The sequence below is a fragment of the Perna viridis genome, chromosome 2 (genome assembly GCF_037379345.1).
Source record: "Perna viridis isolate PV_CMFRI_1.1 ecotype Kerala chromosome 2, ASM3737934v1, whole genome shotgun sequence".
Classification (NCBI taxonomy): Eukaryota; Metazoa; Mollusca; class Bivalvia; order Mytilida; family Mytilidae; genus Perna; species Perna viridis.
The window spans coordinates 66555478-66582486 of NC_142446.1; the positions used below are offsets into that span (position 1 = coordinate 66555478).

Here is a 27009-nt window from a genome sequence, read left to right on the forward strand (position 1 = left end):
ATCGATCTATGGTGTAATAGAACACAATTTGATGTAAAAAAAAAAAACGGAGTAGGGCGATAAAAGTATATAAAAAAAAAAACATACTTGAATTTGTCATTTGAACCGTGAACATCGCGAGTACATCAAACAAACAAAAGTGAAAGTACAGAAGTCTTCTGAGAAGTGTTGAGTTTCTTTTTTTCCGGGTTCAACACAGTGGTGGCATTATTGTAAATTATTTAGTTTCTGGCACAAATACTCATTTATGGTACGCTGCTTTTTTCACAGATTTGCAGTGCGTTATAATTTATTAGCATTACATTTGCTGTTGAAGAAAAACCACAGGGGTTTGCTCCCACTATCAAATATCCAGCCCCACTATACTCTGGGTCACATACGTAACATAACGCTCAAATTTGAAATGAATATTGTTGTACAGTTTTATTGACACCCACCGATATTTAAAATGTGTTAAATAACTTGCTTACTCATATTACAAAAAGGCTTCTTTGACTTTGTAAAATGTGAATTGTTCAAATCTGACAAGATTTTAAATGTAGATCACAGTGTTTACATTATCAAACTGGCCATGGTGTTTTTACAAGGATTTATATATAGCAAGGATTTGAATCTTGCACAATTTTACATAGTACGATAGTAAATATATTGCATGTGGCGATATACAGCAAGATTACCCATGATGCATTTCGTTGATGCTGAGTGTGCCCTTTTAATGACGGACGATTTCCATCGCATCAACATTTCATCACAATAAATGTAGGTATTCTGACCCATATGGTTTGTAAAACAAAATATCCCTCCTCAAGTTGCCTCCCGACTTTTTCAGTATTTGTTTTGATCAAAACCTTGATATTCGAGACCTTAATCCCTTATCAAATTTACAACCTGGTCCCACCTTCAAAGGCGTACTTCCCTCCTCATTAAAAATTCAAACTCCTTTTTCCCAATTCGAAAAAAACTATCAGAAATAGTATAATGTTTTATTGTTGTAGCTTTCTCTGCATTTGAGATATCAACGTTTATACAAGCCTTTGTGTTGACTCCTGACTGTGTAGCCCCGCCTTCGAGGGCGGTAACCCTAATCTAAAATTTAAACTCCTTCAAAACCCAATCTGTCATCATAAAATTTATTTCAGATTGATCAGAAATGGTCTGAGGGTGTATATAAGAAATTTTGTAGCTGTAGCCTCCCATTCTAGAGTGATAGCAACGTTTTTATTTGATCAACTGTTCATATAATAATATAGTGGCATGACTTACGCCCTCGAGACAGGCATCCCCTCCTAAATTAAAGTTCTAACTCCTTCAAAACCCAAACGATCATCATAAAATTTGTTTTAAATTTATAAAAATGGTCTGATAGTGTATATGAAGATGTTTATAGCTGTAGCTTCCCTTGCTTTTGTGATATCAATGTTTCATACAACCTAATTTTGACTGTATAGGCGGCAAGTAGCTGTGGCTAGTATACTGAAATCTCGCCATGCGAGAAATTGCAATAATTTACAAGATGCGAATCTGTCTGTATTTAACTCCTTGTTTTGTTACCAAAATGATATTTGGTTGTTGGTAGTTTGATGAAAACAAAGATTTACCGACTTACTTTGTGTCAAAAATTCTTCTGAAGGTTATTGTTCCTATAATTGTTTATTTTCAAATTCGTGAGAAATTACATTTTTTGTCAACATAGAAATTAAAAAAATAGATCAGTATTTTGTCAATAATCAACACTTAGCAACAAAAATGGTGGAATTACAATGGAATTTCTGGCGAGGAATTAAAATTTTTTTTATTGTACATATCAATCGTAAGTACTGATTTTTGGTTTTTATAAACTGAGAAATGCATAACAAATAAAAAGAAAGCCTGAATAAAAGAAAGAATAAAGAAGATTACGACTAAATTGAAAATGGACTTGAATTGACGTCAAGTATAGTATAATAGGATTTGTAAGTCCATCATGTGACTGTGGTTTCACGAGAATAGGTCCTAGTCTACCATTCAAATGCATAGAGATTTGTTATTTTTAGAGCGTTGGATTCAGTATATAAAAGCAAAACATGTTTTCGTATAAAAAATACACTGTACCAATAAAAATGTATCTATTTTCTACATCATAAAAGTGTTTAGAAAAGCATAAAATAGATTTTGCTTTGTAATACAGGGTTCTGAGATACCGGGAGTAAACAACAAAATGCAAACAGGTCTTCAGATTTCAATATGTTCTACATCAGAAATTTTGGTAAGGAAAATGAAATTAGAATAAGACTTACAGTCCCTATAACTTATATAGGGATGATCCCAGATTTGAGGGTGCCTCGCTTCAACTAATTCTTTATTTTTTTTAATCAAATATATCACTGTTCAGCAATCACTTGACAAATAATGAATAAACACATTTATCACCATCAAATACTTCTAATTAAATCAACACAATAATTTGAACATTCAAACTCAATTTTTCTACAATTGCTTGGTCTGAAAGTGAAACTACTGCAACCTTGACTTCACTAGACAAATGCTTTAGTACCATTCTGTGCAAGAATCAGCCAATGGGTGGTACAACATTATTCTCAACTTTGTTTAAGAAGATGTTTACAAAATGCTGGAATTTTTAATCGACAATATAGTTGTCCAGTGTGTTGGACGTGTTTTTTCAACAAACAGTTGGCATTCCAATGGGAGCAAATTGTGCTCCTTTACTTGCTGACCCATTCCTTCACTCTTATGAGGCTGACTTCATAGCTGATCTGATCTGAAAGAAAGAATATCGTTTGGCTAGATCCTTTAATCTCAGTTACCACTATATAGATGATGTATTATCTTTAAACAATCCTAATTTTGGGGATTTGATACATTGCATCTTCCCCAAAGAACTTCAGATAAAGGATACTACAGACACTGTGAAGTCAGCCTCATATCTTGACCTACATTTAGAAATCGATGGTAATGGAAAACTATTGACCAAACTTTAAGACAAAGGTGATGACTTTTCATTCAGAATTGTCAACTTTCCTTTTATCTGTGGCAACATCCCCTCAGCACCTGCGTATGGAGTGTTCATATCACAACTCGTACATTATGCCAGAGCTTGCCGAAACTATGCAGACTTTTTGTATCGCATTAGAACTCTAACAAATAGGCTTATGGAACATGGTTATGTTGCTACAAGATTGAAGTCATCACTACAGAAGTTTTATGGTCGTCATCATGAACTTGTGGATTGTTATGGAAAACTGATTTATTTAACGGGTCATAGTTTCTTCTTTACCTTTCCTCGTTTGTCTACCCCGGACTTGACCTTTTATGAGCAACTCTGCGGGTGTTTCTAGAAAAGCAGAGGACACTTACCCTACCAGTGCACCTGGTCCATGCTCCCAGTTTTCAGTGGAGTCCGAGTTGCTCATTTGCTTTTGTTACTTTGTATGTATGATTTTAGTTACTTTATGTTCTTTGTTGTGTATGTCTGTTTTCCATGTCTTGTCTTAGTCCCTGGATTACATTCTTTCGATTACCGCTATAACCTTGGTTCCTTTGATTACTCTTTGTCTTCTTAAACATAAATATAGACAATTTTAGACAATTTAGATAATTTTACTTGCACAAACATATTTACAGTAAATGGTTATGGCATAAACAAAAACAGTCCAATGGCAAACACATTACATATAAACTAAATTTATGACCATGGTGCAACAGTGGTGTAAATCTAATCAAAATAAGATTAATATATAGTTTAAAACTTGGACATTATTTATTAATATAATTTCTGTTGAATTAAATTGACCTTCAATTCCAACATTCATTCATTCAGGAATTTGATATTTTTTTAGTGTTTCTGTAGAACTACTGTTTTATATATATGCTATGTCTCTTTGATTCTGTATTGATTTCTGTGTTGTGTGTAGTGGGTGCACACTGAGAAGAAATGATATTCATCCTTAATGTCAGCACTATCACATGATTTACAAATACGTTTTTTCTCTCTCCATATTTTCATAACGACCCCTTTCTATTTCTAGTGCATATGCACTCAAACAAAATTTACTGACTATAGATCTTTCTATTTTTGATTTACCTAAATCAATATACATGTATGGGGTATTTTACAAGAAATAAATATTCAATACAACTAATTATGAAGCAGCTATGACTTAGATTTTTTGCCCGCTTGAAAGTGTCTGTCCTTGGACTGTAAACCCTCTTTTGTTGGATGATTTCGTTAAAACTCTACCCCTACCCTTTGTAAATCTCTGGATCAGAACCCTTCTCTATCAATTTCTAGATCAACCCCCCTTTTTTGGAAGATTCCTGGATCAAAATGTCATGAAGTAACTAACAATGTTTATTTTATCCAGCCATTATTGTATCATTTTTAAATTACTTTGATTTTATAGCAATGGAAGGAGAAATGGACTGGTGTACAACACAGACTAGAACAGCACTGGCTACTGAAGCTTTAGATTCTGACCTTGACAAATGGATTTCATATGTACAGACAACTCAACCAATAGATGAGTTTGAGCAATGGATGAATAGTAATCTGCCTTCTTCCCATTATAGGTAAAACTAGAGAAACTGTGAGCCAAGATGACTTTGTGTTAACATCTGTTTCCCTCAGTAGTAAAACGGGATTTTCAAGTTAGTACCCTAGACTAAATTTCTGTTAAATACTCTTTTTATATTCTACTAAATACTACCCAATAGTTAGGTAAGCCAAGCTCAAAATCTGGTAGACATGGGATACTGGGCGAATTTTTACCCCTGTTCCCTCAATGGAGTCATATAAGAAAACCACAAAAAGTAATTCAGATGGAGATGTAAAATATATGTAGGAGATAAAAAGTGGTAACATATAAACGATTTTATGTGGTATAATAAATGATCTTTTATTATTTCTGGTAGTTATCTATGGAATGATCTGAATGAAACTTTAAAAAAATTGTACAGCCATAGAATCTTTAAAAAAAATGTATTTACAACAAAATTATGGTCATTAGTTTATTTGTATTGCTAATCAAACATTGTTTATATGTTACTGCTATATTGTAACTTTTATAATTTATGCTGTATATATGTATATAATGCAGGACCATATTGTAAACTAGTTATGTAGCTAAATATATTATCCTGTTTAAAGAGGGGAGATTATTATTATTATTATTATTATTATTATTATCATGTAATAAAGAATGTATGAAAGTTTCATTGAATTCCAGTGGTTTTAGAGTAGTAGTTGTAGATTAGAACTTGCGGTGCAGGAACTGACAGTAGACAGACAGACAATGACAGACATACGGCCAAACAGATGGACAGACAGTATGGTCACTATATTGTAAACATTAATTTTCACAGTGAACACAAAAGTACATGCAGAATTGATTTTTAACACTATATAAGGCTTATCATTTTTAGCTCACCTGGCCATTGGCCAAGTGAGCTATTACCATCACTTGGCGTCTGTCGTCATCATTGTCCTTCATCGTCGTAGTCTGTCTTTGTCGTTGTCTGTCATCGTAGCCCATCGTCATCATTTACAATTTTTCAAAACTCCTTCCCTCGGACACTTTATGACCAATTGGAACCAAACTTACTTAGAATGTACCTTGGAATATTCTTTATAGAACTGATTTGGGGATTTTTGATCCATCAAAAAACATGGCCGCTGTTACTAAAAATAGTCTATAGGGGTCAGACAGTAGTTTTTCTCAAATATCTCCAAAACCGCAAGGTTTAGCCAAATTCTGGCACAATTAAAAGTGTTCAGCATGATGAGATCTATCTGAGGTCAAATTTTTGTGTTCAACATTTTCAACGTTTTTTTACTATTTTAATTGATATTTCTTTCAAAAATCTTCTCCTCTGACACTACTTGACCAATTGGAACCAAAGTTGGTATATATGTTCCATGGGGTATCCTGCATAGAACTAATGTGGGGATTTTTGATCCATCGAAAAAAACATGGCCACTGTTACAATAGTCCCCCTTTCTTGCGGCTCCTCATTTGAAAGACCAACCCTTTCTCCCGGCCATATTTCTCTTGCATTAACTCTTTTGTGAACAAATTGTACTAAAAATAGAACATAGGGGTAGTTTTTCGAATATATCTCCAAAACCGTTATGTTTAGCCAAATTCTTTTGATTGCTGAAATGATTATTATCAAGGCCCACAAAAGTCTCCAAGGGATCAAAGTTGTCTGATGACTCTATGTAAGAGTTGTTACCCTTGAAATGACGTTTTTTTTTAAAACTTTTTCAGCCAATGTCTTGAAAACTATGATAGATGGAATGAAACTTTCAGTTGCTGAAATGATCCTTATGATGAGGCCTACAAAAGTTTGTGGGGATCGAAGTTTTGGGACGATTCCTTGTTAGAGTTATTGTTCTTGAAAGGCAAAAAGTTATGTCTTTTTTAAAGGAAAGATTTAACCAGGTGAGCAATTCAGGCTCCTGGGAGCCTTTTGTTTGAATCTGCGAATACTGATACCCATGAATATGTTCACTTGACAGAATCCGCAAAAAAAATTATGTTTACTGTACCTCCTGTGAGTATAATTACTGGATCAAATTTGTTCAAGTGGTTGTTTTTATTTTTCATACAGATCTAAAGGGATTGGGTGGATTTCAGTCAGTGGGCCAACAGTTGGAGATTTAGGAGAATTAGGTGACCTTGAAAGATTAGAGGAAATGTGGGATGAGGTTGAAAGGTCAAACAGGCCTATAAATGTTGACCTTATAGCAGACCTTGCAAGAATGTGTCAAATTACAACTGGGAAGTGGTTGTTCCACGTAGACACTGGCCCTAAGGCTGACCATCTATGGAGTCTCATAGCTACAGCTATAGTCAAAGGGGTCATTCCATCAAAATCTGCTAAAGTCAGTCCGGTAAATGATTTACCTGGTGGCTATGATCAAATGCATCATGTTGTTTGTATTTACAATAACAACTATTTACATCAGGAACAAGTGTTAATGTGTGAAAGTGGAATTCGAAGTGTAGGAATAAAATGTCCTTTGTACTATAAACCTGATATTTTCACATACCTTGGTATCTACCGTGACAATTCATGGGGTTTAAAACCCACAATATACCGCAGTGAATATAATGTTCTAACTGGCCAGTCAGTGGTAGACTTAAATCATGCTTCTAAAGTCTGATCTAAATGATTTGGTTTTGACAAGCTGTATTTATTGAGTACACTAATGCTTGGGTGGATTTTACATTTCCTACCTGTCAAAGTTGTATTTTTGATAAATGTTTATGAATCTCAAGGCTGTCCAAGGCACCTTAGAGTGGAGATGTGGTGGTCAGTATTTTGTCATGTAAAGAACTTTTACATCCAAAAGCATCAGACAAAAACTAATGATAAAGTGTATGCCTAATATATTGAGAACCGTTTTCAGGTTCTTGTACAATGTAAGTGTATATTATAATATGAACATTTTCTTATTAAGCATATAGTATAAAACAGGCACATAGCTGCCGTTAGGCAAAAAACCTTTTGCCTGCACTTAATTTTGCCAATTTTTTTTTTCGTTATCTCCGCGGAGCTGGGGGGGGGGTGTGCTTCTTCGCCCCCTGGAACCCCTACCAGGGCTCTGCCCCAGACCCCCTGCTGTAATTTTGCCTACACTTCAATTTGGCCTCAGCTACGTGCCTGAAAAAATCCAAGTGTAGTTGCATAATTTAAAATTAAATCTGAAGATACATGTACAAAAGTTTATTACGTAAGAACGTCTTTTTCTTTTTTTCTTTTTTTTTTTTTTACAGTTTTCAGCCAATATCTTGAAAACTATAATAGATAGAAAGAAACTTTCAATGGCTGAAATGATCATTATGATAAGTCCTACCAAAGTCATCTGAGTCAAAATTGTTGGATAATTCCTTGTTCAATTTATTACCCTTGAAAGACATACTTTAACAAGGTGAGCGATTCAGGCTCCTAGGAGCCTCTTGTTAAACTGAGAATCGCAAAAAAAAGGAAAATCTTGGTGCTGAGGATTTTAGTGTTGAACTCGGTTAAATAGTTTTTCTTCAGATGAATTTGAATTAGAATTAGTAACTAAACTGTAGGTTAGTGTATAGCCATTAAAAATGATTTCTTGATTCTAAGGCCATTTTTCTACAATAAAAAAAATAAAGAAACAGGAAGGGACTTTTTATATCTACAAACTATCATTGAGGTGTTCATTATTTTCTTGTGACAAAAATGATGTTTCGTCACTTTTATTCATGTATCACAAAAACTAGTTAATGATCAACCCTTTATGATACCATGACCTAACCGAAAATTATTATTATAGTCCTGCTCCAATGATGCCATGACCTAACCAAAAATTATTATTATAGTCCTGCTCCAATGATACCATGACCTAACCAAAAATTAATTTGAGTTAACATTATTATACCCCTGCTCTGAAGGAGAGGGAGCATACTGTCTTACCTTTGTTAGTGTTTCTGTGTGTCCCTGTTTCCATATTTCCAGAATACCTATTTCTGTCACAGTTATCTTGGCAACTATTCCTCACAGTGGCTTGAAATTTAAACACACTCTTCCTGTTTCTATGCCATATTGTAGGATTCATTTTCAGGAAAACTCAACAACTTCCTATTAACCAAGGACTCTGTTTATTTTTTACTTTATATTTTGAAAGTAGAAATTTTCATCACACTTTCCTCAGTAACCAAGGACATTTTTTCTAATTTTGTCCTTGAAATTGTGGGTGTCACAAGTGAGCGATCACTCACAGATTTCTTGTTTTCATCTGTTTGTCTTGAACATGCATTTGGTTTCAGTTTGAAGGTGCTCATGATTAACATATTATATCATCTTGCTACATGTACATGTATTGTAGGTGTGATTCACCTATGTATAAAGCCAAATGTGCCACATATGATAATCATATGGTGCTTGATTTATATGATAATCATAAGACAATCATATATTTAAATGTGGTAGTCATTTGATTATCATATGATAATATGGGCTTGAAAACATATGATAATCGTATGTTTGTGAAAAACATGTGATTATCATATAATAACCATGATATTATCATATGTTAACTGAAACATATGATTATCATATAGTGCTTGATTCATGTGATAATCATTGGATGCAAACCATCTGACTCTCATGTGTGGCACATTTGCCTGTGTAGTATGTAAAACTATTGAGTTGTTTGTGAACTGTTACATTGGATATAATGCTAAATAAGATATAAGACATATGGCTATCAGTTGTTCTATTCAGCCACTACATGTAGGATCTAACAACACTCAATTCTTCTTTCTGTTCAGATGACCTTTTCAGAATCCTCAGGTTTTTTCTCTTTGAAGAATGCTTCCAAAATCATGACAGATGAAATCTGATTCGCTGATCAAAAAGGTCATCTGTAGAATAGAGTGTTGTTAAATCCTACATGTAGATCAGAACTATGTTTCAAGATGTTTGAATGAAATTCAAGAAACTTCCACGTTTGGGCAATGACTTAATGTAAATGTAATATTTGGGAGTATTTCTCATTCAAAACAACATATACTTGTATTCATATAACATATAATCATTTTTTTGTGGATTAACGTTTTGTAAATATTTAATTAATAAAATTACACCTTTGTATCCAGTTACATGTCAGAAAAAAAATGGGTTGGTAGGTCGGGATTTTATTTTATTTACTTCTTGTAGAAAACAACTTCAAAACATTTTAGCAACTTCCCAGACTTTGTGGAAACCGTAAATTGACTACCATCTCTGAAATGTAGGGGTTGATGGTACGTTTTGTTGTTTGTTATCTTGAAAATAAGTCATTCGGGGGTCAAGGCATGAGTCGGTCCGGTAACCGGAAACAGAGGTATAGTTTTATTTGGTTACATCTTATCTCAGTGAAACCTGTCCAAACCAAAACCTGAATAATCCAGTATCCTGTCTAAACCAAACCTCTTATGGTTTAGATAAGTATTCCGTGTTAAGCAAGATTCAAAGTACATTTAAATTGATCAATCGGAACTCCTCAAAATTTAACCCCCGACTAGGCGGAAGAATCTGGCTGGAATTCGTCTGATGGTCTCAGTATCGTATTAATTTTCCCATAGACTTCTATAGTGAAGTGCATATTTTTAGGATTTTTTAAAAAATATGTAAATTGATTCAATAAAACTTTCACTTATGTAGCATTTCTAAGGACATGTGAAAAAATAATTTCCCGCAAAGAAAATAGGGTGAGTCCACGAAGATCGGACAGAAAAGTAGTCTCGAACTATAAATAGCCATTTTCCCTACTTTCACTTTCGTTTTGCACTCACCAAACCAACCTTTTCAGTTGAACATTTTTATGATATTATGTTAGATTTTCTTTTAAAAAAGTTCTTCATCTTACAGTGTGTTGTTTGCTCTATTTTATAAGTCATTGTTCATATCTTTTGACAAATTATTAGTTTGTAGAGAGGCAAAAAGAAAATGCACTATATTTTTATAGCATCCATGTTTTGACGTACACCTGCTCAGGGATATGCAATACGATACTGGTATCTGATCGAATTCTAAAATTATAGTTTTACTGGTTGAAATATTTACCATTACTTTTTTCCCAGCTCCTCAGTTCACGCCAAAATTCTTGACAGAGTTATTGTTCTTTATTTCTAGTGATATAAAACCACTTTTTCAGTGCCACTACTTTGAGTCGCATATAACCACAATTACTGCAATTTTTCCAGAAAAATTCTCCTTTCTGCCAGGAAAGAGCAAGTAATTTTTTTAATGAAGCGGAAATGGCCGAATAGTTCTGATTGTTAAATTGGTATAACAGGGCTTTTAAAAGTGTCTGGTGTAGACAGCTTTTCAGATTATTCAGGGTTTGGTTTTCACTGTACATACATAGATGTAGGAATGATTACCAGTACTTGTTTCACCAAAAATATGAAAAGAAAACAAAAGGGCAAGAATTTCAAAATCAAGATTTTTTTTGCGTCAGTTTCTAATATTGAGATACTACGACACACAAATCTTTCATTTCTTAATTACTAAAACGGTGTTTCTTCTCTGAAACTCATGTGGGTATGGATTTAGAATGTCATATCTGTACTTCAAATAGAAAATAAGATCATCCTCTGAGACATGTGTATTGTGATAGAGCAGAATATTACCTTCTATTGAACCAACCAAAATACAGCAAATTGACATGAAGTATAATAAATGTTGATAACTGTGAAGCATTCATACAGATAGATCCATAATGGACATTATCTGACCCTCTTCCCTTTATATATATCAGGCCATGGCATCATAAAACATGAACAGATACTTCAGTCAGGAAGTGTTCTGAAACTAATGTTATGATGTCATGACTTTGAGTTGTCATGGGTGTTTAATGTGTACTTAGACTGAAAACCTGTTTTAAGTTTGTGTATCTCCCCCCCCCAAAAAAAGCCCTTTTCCATGTTGCAGAAACACAATTGGACAGATTATACCCGTAAATGGTTCAGTGGGGTTCCAAGGGGAGAGTTCTGGGGATTAGAGCCCTCCCATCATCATATTTGTTAAAAAAAATCAAAAAAACTATTTTGGGTAAAATTTGGGTTGAAATCAGCAAATGACAGCATAGAATCCTCTCTTTTTAAAATTTTGGATTTGAACTTGCCATCTTTTATATGCTTCTTGATCCGACCATGTTGTTTGTTAATATTTTGTTTTGTTAGTTGTGTATGCTAGTTAAGCTGATTGAATTTTTTATTAATTTATTTATTGTTATTCTTTAGTATTGTAGTTAAATTTGTTTACAAGGAATGAAATTTTGAATAAAGGAAAATTAAATTTGCTTATTTCATCTATTATTCCTGTGGAACCTGCCTTAACTTAACCATCTATAAAATTAAAAAAAAATATTAAGAAGCTGTCACACGGCAGTAGGTGCCATATGCCAAATTTAGTTTTTAATGAATGTTAGTACATTTGAGACAGGTGTTGAACTCATATTTTAAGGAATGAATGTTGGTCTATAATTTACTGAAAAGGTCAAAGAGAATAAATAACATAGAATGCACTAGCAACTTTCGCTCCTTGGTTCCCTTGATTACTCTTTTAAAAATAAAGGGAGATAATTCTTTGATTGTTCATGAGTATTTGTAAGTATCAGGCAAAAATTGAAAAAAATCAGAAACATGCATATTAAAAACCCACCGATCTGACAATATGATTTCACTCAAGGATGCTTTCTATATATGAAAAGACCATTATTTGATCTCTGCATCACTGGCTTTGCTCAGAAATTTTCCAATAAAATGTTAGAAAAATTATGTTTTTGACAGAGTTATCTTCCCTTGAAATGTTCATTTTCAGTGTATTTCAATGAAATCATAACTCAATGGTCCAGCATGATGTGGAAAATCTTGTCTGTTTTCCTTGATTCTGATGGTACATATAGTCAAATTACGCTATCAAAATGATGGATTTTTCATACCTTGTTTTACCAACTGCCCGATTCTTACAGAGATTGACACTTAAGTTCATCAGTATCTTACATTCAATCATGTTATGGCAAAGCAATTAACCAGAATCCAATACATAGATAAAAAAATTCCGTACTTCCACAAACTTTTAAGATTCATGCCGCACAAGGTGAAGTTTTTTTATCTTTCTTGAAGCCCACGTACTATCACTGACTGCTGCTAGACGATTGACGCATCAGATAAAGTTTTCTCCTAAACCGCGGAAAATGATTTTGTTGTTGAAACTGCCAAATTATTTATTTGTTGTTGAGATTTTTAATAACCAGCATTCGGAAAGGAGCTGTACTAGTTTTGATCGTTATTTGAACAAATTTAATATTAAATAGAGTTAAATAGCAATATGTCCTTATCAAGCACACTAAAAAGTATGTCTAAAATACAACTATTACTATAATATAGCGAGAATGGATATGGTGAATATGCCTAAAGGACAACAACCAAACCGGGATGAAAAATGTCAGCTCAAGGCCACCCATGGGTCTTCAATAAATTGCAAGGAAACCCTGAAACCACATAGGCAGGCTGCAGCTGGCTCCTAAACAACATTATACACAGGTACACAGGTACTCGGGGTCGGGATTTTTTTTTGTTAAAAAGAAAAAAAATACGAGGTCCTGTGTTATAACAGCAAATATTGCGTTATCCATATGAAGTTTTCTGATATATGGGGGTCGACTGGTACATGTATAAAGGACGAATATATCAGTCGACCCCATATATCAGAAAACTTCGAATGGATAGTGTAAGCACAGGCCCTCAATCCAATTTATGCATGGGGTGTTTTTTTTTTTCAGCTTCAGCTGTAGCCCCGTACCAAGTTTAACCAAAGTGACCCCCCGTGAATGCGGTCTATTTAGAATTCATGTGTAGTGCTTGTAAGATGTTAATGTAATGGAGGGTCCAGAAAAGGGTTAATGGGGTTGTATCCCCTCCTTTTGTTGGAAAACTTTGTGAAATCAGGCAAACTTGACCCCTTTCAAAATATTCTGAATTGACCTCCAATTTTATCATATGCACGAACACGCAGGTAGTGTAAAATAAGTGAATAAATGGCGCATACGAAATTGTGACACTTCAGATAAAAATTATATAAATAGAACGTATATCGTAACTTTGTACTGGGACACCACTTACTGGAATAACGATCATTTTCTATGGTAAATTCATTTTTTTTGCTTTAAGATGCACCATACAGGCACTTATTATCTTTGGTAATGAGGTCATTAATGTATTTATGTTCTCAGCAGGTTCTCTAGTTGGGTTCTGGAGCGGTACGTCTTGGCATGGTGTAGACTGAAGAAATTCGCACATCAGAAAAAAATTCTTCATTTAGTATTTACTTTTTTTTGGTTGGGGTCGGGGAATTGTGAAAACGGTCTCAGATTATTGTATATTTACAACCGCTAAGATTAAAAAGATAATGAAAAGAAATGATAATTAAGAAATGAAATCTCACTGGCTAGATTACAGTTTTGAACCGTGTCTAAGCAAACCAAACTTGGTACAAAAATCGAGCGCCATTTGAAGTTGTGCAACAGCATACATATTAAGGAATTCAACAGTACCGCCATTTAAAAAAGAAAATATTAAATTAAATTTTCACAATAGCCACGATTTTAATGGGGTTGTATCCCCTCCTTTTGTTGGAAAACTTTGTGAAATCAGGCAAACTTGACCCCTTTCAAAATATTCTGAATTGACCTCCAATTTTATCATATGCACGAACACGCAGGTAGTGTAAAATAAGTGAATAAATGGCGCATACGAAATTGTGACACTTCAGATAAAAATTATATAAATAGAACGTATATCGTAACTTTGTACTGGGACACCACTTACTGGAATAACGATCATTTTCTATGGTAAATTCATTTTTTTTGCTTTAAGATGCACCATACAGGCACTTATTATCTTTGGTAATGAGGTCATTAATGTATTTATGTTCTCAGCAGGTTCTCTAGTTGGGTTCTGGAGCGGTACGTCTTGGCATGGTGTAGACTGAAGAAATTCGCACATCAGAAAAAAATTCTTCATTTAGTATTTACTTTTTTTTGGTTGGGGTCGGGGAATTGTGAAAACGGTCTCAGATTATTGTATATTTACAACCGCTAAGATTAAAAAGATAATGAAAAGAAATGATAATTAAGAAATGAAATCTCACTGGCTAGATTACAGTTTTGAACCGTGTCTAAGCAAACCAAACTTGGTACAAAAATCGAGCGCCATTTGAAGTTGTGCAACAGCATACATATTAAGGAATTCAACAGTACCGCCATTTAAAAAAGAAAATATTAAATTAAATTTTCACAATAGCCACGATTTTAACATAACAGCTGTCGGAAAAATGAAAATTCTTCATAAAAAAACCCCGAAAAAATCGTACAAATATAGGAAAAAGATCGTAAAGACAACAAAACCTATGTGTAGGGAATAGAACAAGAGCTGGGCAGACCTCCTAGTCCCTGAGTATACATTCCAACGTCGTTTCAAGTGACCACCACCCTTATTTATTGACATATATACTGATCCATCGTATTTTAAGGTATTTATACATTTATACTATCTATAGAAGGGTATTCCGATGTACACGAGTCAAGTCAAGGTTCTATTTATCACCAAAGACAAATTGCGAATTGCATGCAATTATTATGTTCCCAAGACGAATTGGGAAAACATATTCTATTTTGTCGGTTTCGTCTTCTTATTATTATTACAAGAATTCAGTCTAACAAACATTTCTCCATGCCAAGAAATACCCCAAATCGGATCTCCTCAGCCTGTCTAGCTACAAAAAAGTGTAATGGAAATGGCCGAGTAGTTCCGATTGGAGATACCCCCTCCAAATTTCTGGTCTGTCCCCCCATAGGCAGTAATTATCTTTGGTAACGCGATTATACCGATGAAGTCATTTAATGCATTTAATTTTTCAGCAGGGTCTCTAGTTGGATTCTGGAGCGGTTTGTCTCGGCATATACGATTGGTGGTTTTTACGGTCTTGACTATCCTTTATTTTACGGATCTCGCACGGTCGCCCCTTACGGGGATTGTGTTTGTAGATGTCTGTTATTAGTTGGAGGTAGCGAAGCCCAGCTTTCGAGATACCTGACCGAAAAACTCAGTCAGAGTATGTCCTACTATCGGCTGGGCTGTTCTGTTGACGCTCTGGAAATGACAAATCTCTATGCATTTGAATGGTAGAGAAGGACCCATTCTCGTGAAACTATTGAACTATGGATGTTTGAATTTATAAGGAAAAAGTGTGTATAGTTATCTCTTACCTAATGATTATCAGTATGGGAGAAAAACTAGAATTTATAACTGCCTACCGTGTTCGTGTTCGTGTTCGTTTTGTCAGCTGCGGTTCCAATTATCGGAATACCCGTGAGAAAGAAGGGAGAGTTTTACAAAGAAATACAACGCCATTTAATATACCAAGTTTACGGTTTTTGATCTCACCAACAAAGAAACACATTGTCGTGTATTCCACCCAGTTTTCTGTATTATTTCTCGGTAACAAAGAAACCCATCGTCGTGTATTTCACTCAGTCGTCCGCATTTTTTCTCACCAACAAAGAGACCAATTGCTGTGTATTGCACCCAGTCCTCCGTATTTCTTCTCACCTACAAAGAGACCCATTGTAGTGTATTGCACCAAGTCCTCCGTATTTTTTCTCATCATTATCAATATTGCAGTAATGGACGACTCGGATGGGAGCCAAAGTCGCATCACATTTGTTATACCTGAAGACGATTGTGATAGTACTAGATACAGACAGAAAAACCAACCAATTGAAGAGTTTGAGCAGTGGTTAAATGAAAACATGCCATCATCCCACTACATGTATCTTTAATACATTTAATAGTATAATGTCATGCGTTTTGTTTTTGAAAGAAAAAGTAATTTCATTCGGTTTGATTTCGTAAAATTACCACAGTAACTATAATTATAACCTGTAAAATTCGTTACTATATGGGCAAAATTATTCACATGAATTTTACACGCTTTTCACCTGAACTGAGCCAATACAATTTGTGATAGAAGTAACGTGAAAATCATATTAATTAAATCTTTACGTTAATTGGATTTTAAGTTGTCCTATGATGTTCATGTTAATTGAACTCAATGTGAAATTGAGACTAATTTCACGTGAATATGTACTATCAGTTAACCATTTTCCATCGATGAGATAATGAATAAGATAAGAACAAAAACAAAACAAAACAAAACAAAACAAAACAAAACAAACAAACAACAAAACAACAAAACAACAACAACAAAAAAAAAAAACAAAACAAAAAAAAAAAAACAAAACAAAACAAAACAAAACAAAACAAAACTGCTGCATATGATTTTTATTGAATAATGGAGAAGGCATCCAGTTTTTGTTATTACTGACAAATCGAGTAAATAATCACGTGTGTTAACGCATGTAAATGTGTTGGTCGTGGGCATTTGCATTTCAACTGAGATAATTATATTTTAAGAGCGTTTCTATTCACAGGTCAAATGGAGATGATTGGATACATGTATCAGTCAAAGGACCACCCGACGAAGCTTTAGAAGAACTGGACGATTTAAGAAGATTTTTAGAAAAACAAAGTGCTTTGAAAATGCTAGATCATATGTGGAATGACGTTAAAAGGTCAAATAGGGAAATAACCCCTGACCTCATTGCCGACCTGGCAAGTAAGTGTAATATAACATCCGGAAAATGGCTTTTCTATGCAGATACTGGTCCTAAAGCTGATCATCTGTGGAGACTTGTGGCTACTGCTGTTGTTAAAGGCAACATTCCGTGCAACTCGGCAAAGATCAGCACTGTAGATGACTTGGCAGAAGATGAATACGATCGAAAAAAACACGTTGTTTGTATTTACAATAACAATTATTTAGACCAGAATCAGGTGTTGGAATGCGAGAACGGAATTCGAAAAATTGGAATAAAATGTCAATTATTATATAAACCTGACATATTCACCCATCTCGATATTTATGCAGGCAATCCATGGAATATAAAACCTACAATCTACCGAAGTGACTACAATGTTCTTATTGCCAAGTCAGTTGTCAAGTTTAATCATGCTTAAGCTGATTTTAATTTTTTTTGTTACATTGGAGTTGTTGTGGTCAATTTTCCAGTTTTTGTAACAATAAAATTCATTTTCCCTCTTTTAAAGAGAGTATAAATACTACACTAGCTGTATAAGCCAGTAGATTTCTTTGGCCAACCTTTACTAAGTTTTATCAGGAAATGAATAAAAGAAACGGCATGAAAAAGGCACAAAATGCTTTTTAGATTATTTTATTTGCATAAAGCATACACATGCTATTGGAACAAATATAGACACAGATATGATGACAGAAAACACTTAAGGGATCAATACTATCAAATTGAGATATTTACACAGTTATGACAATAAATAGTTCTAGTATTTATAAACCACAGATTGCAATGGAACGTTTTAATCAACTCAATTTTTAAGATGCATGACTTCTTCTAAAAGAGTTTCTGTCAGCTTCAATTAATGCAGCTAGTACTTGTATGGGGAAACTACCCATGGTATATATGGGAATTAAGAGTGGGTAATTGGGATATCGTTTTTTTTTGTTTTTGTTTTTTTTTTTTTTGGGGGGGGGGTTAGGGATTTGGAGTATGGTTACTGGTTGAAAATTATTTTCTACACGAGAAGTATATTTTAATAAATATAACGGCTGAGCTGTTCAGTCAATGATATTGTAAAGACCATAATATGGGGACCATATAAGCATTTGGAATTTTCTATGCGTAATGGAGAATTCACTATGGGAAATGGAGAATGTCGGGAAGGTTTATGATGTGTAGAATTCTCTATAGGAAATGGGAAATGTTGGGAAGGGATATTGTGTGGAGAATTTTCTATGAGATGGGGAATGCCTGGAAGGTTTATCATGGTTTAAAAGGATTTTTCACTATTTCTGACAACAAGTAAAACATATAACTCAATCACCACCAGCTACTTGTAGTGTGCATTTTCACTCTTTTTACTGTTATGAGAAAAATGTTCAGATTCCAGTAAGAACAATAGCAAAGACATTTATACCAAATATTACCACAAATAAAAACAAAGCATTTTTTATAGTATGACATCTTTTTTCATTACATCCTGGAACGAAACACACGGATTATAAATAAAGATAAAAATCAACAAGTGGACAAGACAAGGAATCATATGTAGTTGACTTTTAGTTTCACATGAACATCTGTTTACCTTGCATTATTTTTTTCACACAATATTTCCGAACTGGCATTGTTTGAACATCTTATGAAGGCGAATTTTTATGAATCATACACGACACTCCAAATATATATATATATATATATATATATATATATATATATATATATATATATATATATATATATACATATATATATATACAAGAAGGAAATCCATAATAAAACAAACAAACACAACAACAAAAAGAAACAAATATGACATATATGTATATTTTTGTAATATAAGTTAGCTTTTGGCATTTTATTGATGGAATTGGCAACTAGTATATTCAAGTAAAGCCATATTTTTGTGGGACAAGTGCCATCCATCTTAAAAATATTCGGGTTAGTTATATCTAACCATTTTTAACGCCACCTGGTGGATAGAACTATTTTGAGTCGTATGACTACAATCCCGGCTTTTTTCAAGTAGAAAATCTGCATCCGAGTTTTTTTTTAAGTGTAGCGGAAATGACCGAGTAGTTCTGATTCCCAAAATATTATCATGAATGCCGAAGAACGCCTAGATTAAATGAGTGTGCGAAACTTGTTCCGAGTACTAGTTAAATCTTCAAGAACGAGTGATCATATTTTGGTAATTCACGATAACCAATTGATTATCCTATTTAATACATAGATTTTCATAATTTATCGATATTTTCAACATGAATTTAACATTCTGTGATTTGCGTCAAAGTTGTGACGTTTTGGCGGGAGAAGGTCCGAGAGTGAAATTACCGAATTTATTTCACAGTATGAATTATCGTAATCTATTACACTGGGAACATTCGATAAAACACTTCTATCTATACATATAATAGACAACAGTATGATAATTAATTGTAAAGAATAACCAGAATATTATCACGAGTGCCGAAGAACGCCTAGATTTAACTTGTTCCGCGCACGAGTTAAATCTTAAGGGTGCACTATACAGTGACATTAAGGCGCACTGTTTCGCACACCAAGTTACCCCCGTCAAATTCTGAAAAACTTAAAATTAAAAGTTGAAATTTGGTGGATATATTGTTTAAATGTAGTTAAGCATTTATACATAGACAGATGTAATATATGTAATGGTAAACAGATGTAATTTAAATGAAGAATGGTATCCGGAATGTTTCAGTCCCCTGCCACATTAGGTTCTCTCCTCAGCATCAGATGGCTGATTTTCAAAATACCTTATTTCGCACGAACTTTTGGAACTAAAATTGTAAGAGAATGAATCGAAAAGGATCTTATTTATTTTACCCTTTTCCAACTTCTCCATGCATGCTTTCATCCTGTGGTCGTGTCTAAGTGTCTGATATTTTATAAAACATAGTATTTGGCTGTTAGTTTTGGAAAGGCACCCCTGATTTGTACTAAAACTCAGTAATATTTTTTTCAATATGTTACCATGGCTATTAGATTTTATAACAATAATCACTTAATTACTTATAAATGACTTCCACGCACCAAGGATTTAAAAAATATGCACTTTTTTATAACAAAAAACTAGAAATTTCTGTGCGGACTGCCTCAAAACAGCTTTATTTCAACAAAATGAGACCAAATTTTCAGAAATGACCTAACTTTATTGTACTACCTAATGCGTTCTAGGCACGAGTGATCATATGTTGGTTATTCACGATAACCAATGGATTATTCTATTTATTATACAGATTTCCTCCATTATTCATTGTTATTTTCAACATAAATTTAAAATTTTGTGAGCGGCGGATTGACATTCGTGTTGTGACGTTTTGGTGGGAGAAAGCGCGAGAGTGAAATTACCGAATTTATTTCACATTGAATTATCGGAAAAAATTACACTGGGAACATTCGGTAAATCACTGCTATCTATATAATAAAAAAGTTTAATACTTCTTCTTTATGATTCAAAGGTGTACAGCTACTTAATGTAAGTAAAGGTATAAGGGCATTAAGCTATGACTATGGTCCTAAAATATCAACTTCTTTTAATAACATATACATTGCTCAAAGCATAGTAAAACATATAAATAGGGAAATATTTTTTTCGTGCCTTAGCTCATTGTAATGACGTCATAATGGTGACACAATTATACGTCATTTAACAAAAATTACCGAGAATTTTATTTGTTTAGGGGGGGGGCATATTTACATTCAGAAACTAGGTAAACTTCCAGGAAACATCATTATATTTACACATATGATAAAATGTATTATCTGATTGAGAAGTTGTTCCTTAGGTGTGGACACCATTTCCTTGTCAGAAATATGACCGGAAAATGACAAAAAAGTACAAAATTTAGTAATTCTTTTGCACTTTTAATGATTTTTTTTTAAACTACTGATGTTAGTTCTTTGTTATGGATTTAAGTCTCCCTATTCACATTGAAGACTTTCATCTTTCAGTTGTATTAAAGCCAATTAGAGCTAATACCCCCCTCTTTTCAACTATTAAAATATCACAAAAAGGAGTATTAAACCTCGTTTAGCCCCAGCGCAGATTCCGTGCGCCTGTCCACAATCAGGAGGTGTCAGTCATCAGTGTGTCGTTATGATATTTTTTAATTTTATTTTAAGAAATATTATCGATCTGATTACCTTTGTTGTCAGGGCCTTCATTGCTTACTTAAAGGTATGTTCACACTTGTTTAAAACCATTTGGTGGTCTGATGCAGGTATATTTGTTGTGTTTCACCATATCCGTTCTTTTTCCCATGTAAACTCCCATTATTCATCGTTCGAAAGATTAATGGTTGCTGAACAACAGAAATGAACTAACAAACTTAATTAACCTTAGATAAAAAGGTATATTACAAGATGTCGAATATCAGAGATACGGAACAGTGTCATCCTTTTGATAGAAAAAAAATAAGTCATGTTGATCAATCTTAAAATTGTGGTTAAAACAGAGGTTTTCTTTTATCTTCACAAGAAAAACCGATTAAGGGTTTCAGAAAAACACAAACAATATTTTTTTCGTAGAGCAATTTGAAAATAGTGTTCAAGTGTATTCGTTTATTTCAGAATCTGGCAGATTCTAATTTTTTACAAGTAAATTTCTTGAAACCCCGAACGTTATAGTATTTTTTACTAATCAATCGTTTTACTTGAACACACCTCCTTCTTCGTCACCTTTATTAACAAAACAAAACAAAACAAAAAACAAAAAACAAACAAAAAAAACCCCGAAACTATTGTTTTTACTCGGTATCTTATGGCAAATTTTTTTACATGAATTAATGTTTGGACATACTTATCTTCGTATACACGAGTTCAACTGCCACTTAAAAATATGTGTGTTAGTGTTTTCTTATTTTATTCTCCGTTGAAGTCAGTATATGGGACACCCGAGCAGTCGTCCTTCTTTAAGACTTGCATCATTCTTATATTGACCAGTACAAATGTATTAGTTTGAAATATACCTGTGGTGTAAAATAGTGCATGTTGAATTTTTATGGCATTAAAAAAATACAAATCACCTCAAACATGAATTATTGAAGGGAACCGCTATATAAATTACTTGCTGGTCCTATTAGTATATATATATATACTTTAGTGTCATGTCATATTGTCATTACGCTACTAAATATAGAAGGATGCGAACCTTGGTTTTATTGAGCATTATTAGCTTCCTGTTGGTTGCAGTATCAGTTGATTTTTCAGAGGGTAAGTTTGCCTTAAAGTTTAGACACTAGTTAGTGGCGGATCCAAAAGTCTTTAAGGGGTCACTCCAGTGATTTTATTTTTTTTACTGCATAATCAACCAATCTTTTCAAGCCTAAATACGGTCTTGGCCCCCGCCCTTTGGGACCGCCGATGCCAGTGGATTCTTGTTTATATCATGAACCAGTTATGTTAGTTTACTACTAAAATGTATTACTAACAAAGTAAAGTTTATACAGAATTGTGATAGATGATAAATGCTATTCAACGAATGCCTTGCAAAATTGGTTAGCAATTTTCTATGCCCGTATGAGACCCGAAAGACTGACTCGACCTACAGTCAGTAATAATCTTTTGTAAGTTCTCAGGCCAAGTATTATGTTTTAGTCCCAAAAATGGGAAATTAAAAGATATATATGATAAAACTAAGTTCTGCTGATTTTATCCATTATCCAAGTCGCTAGAAGGGGTGAAATATTCTTTGGATTGCTTGGAACTGATGAAAATTAAGTGAACTTCTTCCAATTCAAGTTTTCTCTTCGTTACAAAAATTGCAGTCATTTTGGTTGTTTATTACTTGGATGGGCTAGAGTTATCTCTCTTTGGTTAAATTTCACAGCGACTTCACTTCTATTGAAAGAACACGATTCGAGCTGGCGACTTTTTAACTATTTTTAAAAACTCTTAGCGACTTAAATCTCCATTTCGCCGAATAAATTATGCACCGAATTAAGAACAGATAAAAAGGAATGACGGTATTCAAAATTTATCTAGTAATATTGTAAACAAATTCATAATACATGTATTTCCCATCTAATCAATATAGCGTTGTACATATGTCATAAAGAGTTTATTATACAAATGTATAATATTTCATTCCAGGTTTCCCGAAAAGTCGATGCTGTGTTTGTTTCAGAGCTCCATGTCCATGTGACTGTTATCCTGGACAACTCCCTCCATGGGGACCACCTCGCCCTTGGGATTATTCACGAAATGATTATGGATATGATGGTTATGACAGATACTAAATCCTTTTTAACTTAAACGCCCTATACAATGTACGACTGCTATTGTATGCAATATTATACTTCCAGACTATAAATTATGTTACAGTCTTATTTTTGTTTAGTTTTCACCATGATGGAACTGTCCGGGCGTTTCAAAAACTGCCTAGTACACTGCATTTCCCAAATATTTCTTCTGTTAATCTTTTTATCACAGACCCTTGGGACAAGGATTTTTTTGGGTTTTTTTGTTAAAAGCTAATTTTTGTTATTCAAATGACCTTCGCGGCAAGAAAAGAATGCATTTCAAAGAAACAAAAGAAACAACAACAAAAGCAATGCTAACGGATGAATAAACAGAAAACAACACAAAACCAAAGCTCACAAATGTGGTATTCCAGATGATGCTATTAATTAAAAATTACAGCCTACAAGTTACTACATATGTTTTTAGAGTACAATTGTAAGGCAACCTTTAAACAACATTTTTACAACCGGCCACTCACCGAGCTATACCGTCATATTTGACAATCGAAATGAAAGACTCCAATCTGATGAAAAGTCTCTTCTAATATCTTTTACCAATATTTAATTGAAATTAATTGATGATGTCACAAATAACAAAACATTTCCTTGTATGACAAACGATGCAAATAACCACAATAACAAATAAAAAGGTTAATATCACTACATTAGTTTACTGGATGTCAAATCATATTGTCATTTTAAAGTAATACTCCAGCTAAGAATCATGCAATATGTGATTCATGGTTGAAAAGCCTACACATTTTTATTTTTTAAAAATTTTGTTCAAAATGTTAAAGTAAACATTAATTAATATGTGAATTTTTATGTATCCCTGTTCATAAGAGATACAAATTATTCAGAATGTACTAGAGAGTTCAAAACTAAGGAAGATAACCATGTAAATGACCATTAAATACAAATGAAACTATTGATTGATCGATGTGAATATTCTCATAGGAAACAGATTGGAATGAATGATTGCATCATATAGACCCATAAACAACTTAATAAAAAAAAAAATATGTAGCCTTTTTAAGGTGTATCACATATTACAGACTTTGCATGATCCTTAAAAAGACCGCTACTTAAAAATATTACAAATAGAACGATGCGTACCTAGATTTAGTTCAACCTCAGAGAGTTTATTTCAGTTGAAATTTAATGTCTCTTTTCTTTAGTAGGAAGATAGACCTATATACAAATCACAGGTCTATAGTTAGGACTAAAGAAGCAACCGATAGTGTAGGAATATTGTCAATCGAAACTACTCTTTCTCGTTATTTTTAGTATAGCCGAAATCACCTAGTAGTTGGGAATATTATGTAGAATGTACTAAAGGAGATCGTCGAATGGGATGGACTCGGGTGCTGTAAGGGTCTCGGATTGATACCTCATGCCAAACAGATTTATGACATGTTTTATTTAGTATATATTGGAACGGAAAGTGTGTTACGTATTTGCTACCATTATATTTAGCCTTGCTGTGATTGTCACTATTTTGTCATTTTTCAATGAAACAATTTAACGTCGTTACTCAGAACTGATTAAAAATTAGATTTGTGTGAAATTTCGAAAATATATATCATTATAAGGTGTAAGCACTTTTGTATTTTAAGTAAGAACGTACTATTTTGGTTTTCAGGTTAGTAAGTCAGAATTAAGAATAATGATGGTATCTTAGGATGACATGCACATTAAATCTGAGGTTAAACTAGTCTTGTAAGGCCTTAACCACCTCTTTTTTAATGTAAGGTAAAATGAACTAAAAACAAACATACCCGCTATAGAGTGACAAAGTGTTAGACATTAAATGTATCTTCATGTCGTTATTTGACTTTTAGTTTATTTTGAAGAACTGTCATCTGGTTCTGTTGTGATCGTGGATTTTATTACAAATTTACTTTTGTTGTCAGGGCCTTTCAAAGCTTACTTGAAGATGTGTTTACACTTATTGAAGATATATTGGTGATCTCTAAGTATTTACTTTTTTTATCTATGTTATACGATAATGCATTTGTTGCTTTTTCCCATATCTCTTCCTTATTCTATTCATGGAATACCCAATTTACACTATATAAACGAAATAACCACTTAAAGAAAGTTTACAGTTACCGAAAGCTAGCTCAGAACATATTTAAGAATGATAATACTATCAACACTACGAACATTAGAAATAATCGATAATTACAATTCCAGAGGGCTTGATTTTTAACGTCAAAAACTTGATGGAGTGCAGTACTAAAAGAACTTGCATAGTGATGCAATTAGGGGTCGAATATCTCCATTTGTGAAAACAATGTTCAAAGAACAGACAATAATTGAAAATTGTATCCTTTACAAATAAATCTGTCAAGGACAGTTGATAAATCCACCGGATTTTGTTCGAAAGATAGCGATTTGTAGACTGTTTCCATTAAAAAGAAATTGGTGAGCTATTTTTTTTAAATTTCTGCGCGTGGTAAGTAAAGGAATGACATAAAAAATAATGGTTTTAATATGTATAACAAAAAGTTATCCACAAATTGGTCTTCAAATTGTGGGATGCAAAGATACAAATTTATTGACGAAACAACGACGTCTGCCAAATCAATACCTATTGACAGATGCCAGAATCTTTTTGCAATTTACGCTGAAATTTTAAGTGTGCTTTTTATATCCCCGTTTTTATAAAAGTGAATTTGAATTAGGAGTGTTACATTTGTAATTTACTACACAAAAAAATTTAGTGCTACTTTTATTAACTTTTTAAAGCGAATATGACCTGGATTAGCTGAAAGTATCTAACTTGAGGCATTTAAACAAAACAGAACTCCAATCTGATACTTTCTGCTATGAACTCTAATAAATTTTTATTATACCCATTTAAGAGATTGTCCATGTAAAAATCAAGATGATATGGTGGCACATGGTAAATTTTATCCCAATAAATGTTTTGTTCCAATGTAATGTTTATATGATAGTTATGTCTAATATTAAAATATTTTTAAAGCGACAATTGATGGTCCGGAGAACGATTTTAAAAGCTCCCTTACAAAGCAACCAATTTTTGCACAAACATAAAAAGTTACGTCTTTATTTCAATGAATTTCAATGTTTTATATGTCCCCCCGCGACAAACTGTCGGGGGGGGGGAGGCATATTAATTTACCCCTGTCCGTCCGTTCGTCTGGATTACAGATGGTTATGGCTTGTCCGGCTATCTCCTCGTACAGTTTTTGACCCTAGATTGCATTCTTTTAATTTCCTCTAGAATCTTGGTCCCATTGATTGCTCTTTCCCATAAATAGAGAAATCATGGATTTTGTTTAATGTCGGTGTGATGTCAAAAATGTTAAGTCAAATTACAATATTTTTGACGTCAAGCTTCACGATAATTTTTGTTAGACTTGATGCAGTGATGGTTGTCTTTCCGAATGTTATTAAAAGTGAATTTTTCATTTCATCTTGCATCTTTATCATAGAGAATGGGGGAAAAGTTTAAATCAAGAAAAGGCTGAAGAAACCGGATTTCTGTGGAGCCAAATTGAGTGGGGTATTTATATCAGCTTCTGTATTCAAAGTCATAAATGGAGG

At 33.4% G+C, this 27009-nt stretch overlaps 2 protein-coding genes and 1 long non-coding RNA gene across 6 annotated transcripts; all 3 read left to right on the plus strand.

Annotated features, from left to right (window-relative positions):
• The first annotated feature begins 93 nt into the window (after nucleotides 1-93).
• On the plus strand, nucleotides 94-11821 carry LOC148626553 (UPF0696 protein C11orf68 homolog). Of its 4 annotated transcripts, none has more exons than XM_088570632.1 (4): nucleotides 100-250; nucleotides 2168-2245; nucleotides 4401-4566; nucleotides 6607-11821. In XM_088570632.1, exons 2-4 carry the CDS (start codon nucleotides 2224-2226, stop codon nucleotides 7160-7162), a joined length of 744 nt encoding a protein of 247 aa, XP_088426758.1. In that variant the 5' UTR covers nucleotides 100-250; nucleotides 2168-2223; the 3' UTR covers nucleotides 7163-11821. The 4 variants fall into 4 exon arrangements, with proteins under 4 accessions (XP_088426760.1, XP_088426758.1, XP_088426757.1 ...); XM_088570631.1 differs by lacking the exon at nucleotides 2168-2245 and adding an exon at nucleotides 1694-1810 and having other exon boundaries at nucleotides 109-250; XM_088570633.1 differs by lacking the exon at nucleotides 100-250 and adding an exon at nucleotides 1694-1810.
• A 2402-nt stretch (nucleotides 11822-14223) lies between these two features.
• Nucleotides 14224-17689, plus strand: LOC148626554 (UPF0696 protein C11orf68 homolog). The gene is made up of 3 exons (XM_088570638.1): nucleotides 14224-14374; nucleotides 16206-16353; nucleotides 17015-17689. Exons 2-3 carry the CDS (start codon nucleotides 16208-16210, stop codon nucleotides 17598-17600), a joined length of 732 nt encoding a protein of 243 aa, XP_088426764.1. The 5' UTR covers nucleotides 14224-14374; nucleotides 16206-16207; the 3' UTR covers nucleotides 17601-17689.
• Nucleotides 17690-22199: 4510 nt separating this feature from the next.
• Nucleotides 22200-23523, plus strand: LOC148626555 (uncharacterized). Its single transcript, XR_015920211.1, has 2 exons — nucleotides 22200-22408; nucleotides 23288-23523. It is a non-coding gene; the product is annotated as an uncharacterized LOC148626555 (long non-coding RNA).
• Nucleotides 23524-27009: the final 3486 nt, after the last annotated feature.